At 42.0% G+C, this 4,999-nt stretch overlaps 1 protein-coding gene across 1 annotated transcript; it reads left to right on the forward strand.

Moving 5' to 3' along the window:
- Positions 1 to 1,100: 1,100 nt before the first annotated feature.
- On the forward strand, positions 1,101 to 4,618 carry rhogd (ras homolog gene family, member Gd). Its single transcript, XM_034543349.1, has 2 exons — positions 1,101 to 1,184; positions 1,772 to 4,618. The coding sequence occupies exon 2, from the start codon at positions 1,801 to 1,803 to the stop codon at positions 2,374 to 2,376; it is 576 nt and encodes a 191-aa protein (XP_034399240.1). The 5' UTR covers positions 1,101 to 1,184; positions 1,772 to 1,800; the 3' UTR covers positions 2,377 to 4,618.
- Positions 4,619 to 4,999: the final 381 nt, after the last annotated feature.

Consider the following 4,999-nt stretch of genomic DNA (forward strand, 5'->3'; position numbering starts at 1 on the left):
TCTTTTAGCTGCCTTTATGTATCCTGTATTAATCTGAAAGCACTGGCTTGGTGAGAATAAAGGTAAATAAGTAATATATAGGCTTCAAGACCAGTGCTCACCAAAAAGACGATGAGGTTCAAGAGACAGGATTTGTTTCATGACCTTTGAATGTGGGCTATGTATGCACACACAGTGACACACGGGCAGAGAAGGTCTTTAGGCATCCATGCATTTAGACTCATTTTTATAGATTGGTAAATTCAGAAACAGTAAGGTTTAGGGACATCCTTTTCCTTTTTTTGAGAGCGGTTATACAGTCTATGGTTTTTGCCAGGCTTAATATAGGTATTTAAAGTCCTAATAATTGTGGTCAAGGGGTCACATTCATGAAAAACAAAGCCAAACTATTTTCATAAATCTGCCAGCTATGACCTTGACGACTTTCAAGGCAAAGGTGTGTTGTGTGTGTGTGTGTGTGTGTGTGTGTCTGGGGACAGGGGTGTATAGTAAGTTTAAGTAAATGTAAGTGTGCTACTTTTGAAGTACATAGCAGCCTATATTTGTTGAGTATCTCCATATTACTTATACCGTAGTATTCATTTTAGGATCATATATTGTACATTTTAAATCACTTTTATTTGACAGCTGTTTGCAGATTTATATTAGAAATACAAAATATAAGATATATGATATATTGTTACAACTACTCAACAGTATATAAAGTAGCTATTAAGAGCTCCACTTCAATCAGCAATAATATGCAGTTTACAATGCATCAGTAAACCTAAATATAACAACCTGAAAGAGGCCATTCTGCAAACATATTACTTAAGTCTCAATACTTCTTCCACCACTGCAAATAAACTACTATGTAATCTACTAGAAATTATACAAACAACTATTTGCTGTTATCCTGATATCATGTCGCCACACTTGCCGTTACTGTCAGATATAAAAGTTGAAGTGTGTCCAACAGTGTTAACGTTCACATACAAGTAAAAATAATAAATCCCAGGAAAACACAACAGTTCAACATCGCCATCTGGCGTCCATAGAGTGTCACGGAAACAGCGACCACAAAATAAAACTACAACTCCCAGTTTGCACTGCTTCCTAACGGCGATTTTCACGTAATGGACAGCTCCCCGGATGCGGCTGTGATTGACTAGACCAGGCAAAAAGAGATCGAAAGCCAAGTGGCGGTAAGTAACAAATTCCTCTGTTACAGCAAGTAACTACTGCTGAGACTCCTATTGGAACAGCATATATTTTTTAGAGTCACTTGTGGGTGGTTATCGGGACCAGACCTTTTTGAGAAGTGGCTTGCAAATAAACTTTGAACTTGTTTGCTAACTAGCTCGCTTGTTAGCCGCTGAACGCGCTAGTTCCTTAGCTTGACGCTAGCCACCGGGGGTGGGGTGTGTGGGGGGGAACGCCTAGTCTGATAAGTGGACCCTGCGACATAATAAACGTCTCACCTTTTGATTCACTCGTTGTCCTCGGTTCAAGGACTACAGTTGGCCCCGCACACTTTCCAGACGATGCTTGTTTGTGGAAGTGAAGCTCACCTATTTAACGTTAATTAACGTTACGTCGACAAGCTAACTTTGGCGGCGGTTAGCTCGTCTGCTAATTGTGTGAAAAGTTGTAATACTGTCAAAAAGCAGCTGTCGAATAAGTTACTGGTGGCAATTTGAGCTGTTGTAACCCTCACTGGTGTTGAGACCTTCAGATATGCATCTCGGTGCGGGAATAATATAAGTTACCCAGGTGCCTTTTTTGTTGTCAGGTGCTGCAGCCCCAGTGGTCGTAGGCAGGATGCAGACCATAAAGTGTGTGGTGGTGGGTGACGGGGCAGTCGGTAAAACCTGCCTACTCATCTCGTACACCACCAATGCCTTCCCAGAAGAGTACATTCCCACAGTGTTTGACAACTACAGCGCTCAGATGAGCGTTGATGGCCGCACCGTCAGCCTCAATTTGTGGGACACAGCAGGCCAAGAGGAGTATGACCGACTGCGCACGCTCTCCTATCCTCAGACCAACGTTTTCATCATCTGCTTTTCCATTGGCAGCCCCTCCTCCCACGCCAATGTCAGGCACAAGTGGCACCCTGAGGTGTCTCACCACTGTCCCAACGTGCCCATCTTGCTGGTGGGCACCAAGAGGGACCTGAGGGGCGATGCAGAAACCGTGAAGAAGCTGAAGGAGCAGAGCCTGGCTCCGACCACCCAGCAGCAGGGAAACGCCTTGGCCAAGCAGATCGGGGCTGTCAAATACATGGAGTGTTCTGCTCTGCTGCAGGATGGTGTTAGGGAGGTCTTTGCTGAAGCTGTGAGGGCGGTGTTGTATCCAGTCACGAAAAAGAACCCCAAGAAGTGTGTGCTGTTGTAATAAACGGTTGCCAGATTTGGACTGTGGAGAGGGATGATGGAGATGCAAAGGCTGAGGAATGAACGTCGTCATCTGGCTGCCTCCATACCAGCAGTTAAGACTTTGATTTCAGCTCCTCTGTTACCCCTCTCTTCCTTATTCATCTCCTGGAGAATTTCACTCCGTTGCCATCATCACCAACGTGACTGCCAAAATGGGGGGCAACAGACCGGATCTCCACTATTTTCCTTACATTTTAACTTTTGATATTTACACTTTTCTCCAATTTTACATCTGTTCTAGATTTATAGCTTATCTGCTTTGCCTTATAAATGCTGATCATGGTTGTCAATAGCCATAATAACATCTACAAAGCTACCCTGATTGACTGGAGAGAAGAGATCTGCCTTACTTCAGGTGGAGAAATAATGACTACCTCATACTCTCACCTAGGTTGCATCTCATAAGTATCAAGCAACATCACCATCAAAATGCTTTGACTTGCTTATTTAGATGTAATAAACAGCCAAGTAGAGGGTGAACAAGTTTTAATTTCAAGCAGTTTGAATCCAGACATTATGTGGTGACTCCAAGACAAATGCCAGTACCCCTTGACCAATATGCACAGATTATAGGTTAAACTCTCGAGCTGCAGTTCTCCTTGTGCTCAGTCTGTTATGTTGGAGCTGTCTGGCAGGCTGCCCTTCCAGCCTCTTGCACTGCTCTCTCACTGCCACGCATGGAAGAGCCAGAAGGCCTTTAAAGATAAGCGGGACCCATTGAAAGCAGCTGGCCATTTGCCCTTTTCAGTAATAGAGGAGCAGGTGTCATAAGGCCACTGCCAAATTAACCCACACTGGTACAGGATTTCTCAAACTGGCATATCAGGAAGTCAGGTTGTAGTACGGCTCTCCTCTGTCTACGTCTTAGCTCTTGAGGTTCACACCAAGTGCCATTTAAAACATGCCTAAGAATTACTTTTTGACAGGGTGAGGTCAAAAAGACTTTGTTGTCTAATTATGTAGAATTTACTCTGTAAATGATTTTTTTTTTTTTCTCAAATGTTTTTAACCCACGAGTGCGGTTATGGCCAAAGTTGAATATATTTTTTGTAATAGTTTATGTTTATTTGATCGGTAAGATGTTTGTGTGTAATAGTTAATACTCATATTTGATAAATCAGAACTCCATTATGCTCCTTTGTCATTTACATTATTGCCTTACATTTAAGGTCAACAGACTATGACCACTGCCTAATAAAAATTCAGTGTAGCATATAATACCAGAATATGTTTTAACTGACATGTGCTAGGCTATATAAATACTTATCTTATACGAGCAGGTTATCTATATATAAGGAGCCCTTTATTTGGTCAGGTGCCTTATCTAAACCGAAGACCACCGCAGAGCTCTTTTGTTAAACCCAAAAGTTCTTATTATTGTGATGCAAGTGCCACGAGACCTTCAATTCTTCAAAATGTACTGAAGCTTTCCGCCCTACTTTCTGCCAGTAAACACACTCCCACCCTTTGTAAGACACAGGTGTTAAACTGACATGTCTGTGCATTTGTCAAACAAAGCACATGAAGCGGAGCGCTCGTGGCCCGCAGCTCTTAACAGATTGTGGTTTAATCGGCACAAGCAGATCTTGCACATACGGTTAGCAAGAGCTGTGTTGGTGGAACGTGCCTTGTCACATCTGAAGATTTGTATACATTTTATAAAATATTTTTTTAGTAATGACTGGTTGCTCATTTGTGCTTTCAGCCGCCAGTAATAACAGCATCCCTTGTAACAGTTCTGTTCACTCACTCTGTGTTTGATAAGTCAACCTAGATTGTGGCCTGTGTTAAGTCGAGCATAACCGAAGCGCATCACGAGCGGGAGATTTTGTGTAACAACGGGGATGTGGTTTGTGATCTGCCGAAATCTTCCCAGTTCGGTGTGTGTGTGTGTGTGTGGAGGGTTGAATGTAAGTGCACAATATGTCAAACTGTCAACTGTGGTGAGCTTGTTTTTTTTTGCCATGTCCTGATTTCACTCAGATAATGCTGTTGAAGTGGAACATACACCTGTGGGCTCTCTGTCTGTGTCCCGGACCTGTATGCTGCCGTGTGCGTGGTACTACACTTTTACACTGGGAACTTGATTTGTAGAAATCCGTTTGTAATTGTTTTATATATAACAAAAGCATATTTGTATAAATGAACTAACAGTGAGATGATTTTAAATTATGCCAAATAAAAAGGTGGTTTAAACCGGACACTGTTTTACTTTTTAAATAAATAATAGTTGTATTTCCTTGCTGTTTTGTGACTTGACGAAAGAGCTCTAGTAATATGCATAATTTGCACATTACTGCACAGCTTTTCAAAAACAATGGAATAATAGTCATGCTGAGAACTGAGTCACACATTTACACACAGCTACTTGTATTTTCACGTTCCTGTAGTGTGCACATAGTAACCTGATTGTCACTGAGCTCATTTTCTCTGTTATTTCAATACCATGACCGACCACTAGATGGACACAGCTCCATATTATCCAGAACGAGTGCCCTTTTTCACAGACCGTTTATTTCTTCTTTCTTTTCCATACATTTGGAGTTAATGGTCTATACCCATCTGGTTTTCAGGGCCATCAT

Source organism: Cyclopterus lumpus, chromosome 10, assembly GCF_009769545.1.
Source record: "Cyclopterus lumpus isolate fCycLum1 chromosome 10, fCycLum1.pri, whole genome shotgun sequence".
Classification (NCBI taxonomy): domain Eukaryota; kingdom Metazoa; phylum Chordata; class Actinopteri; order Perciformes; family Cyclopteridae; genus Cyclopterus; species Cyclopterus lumpus.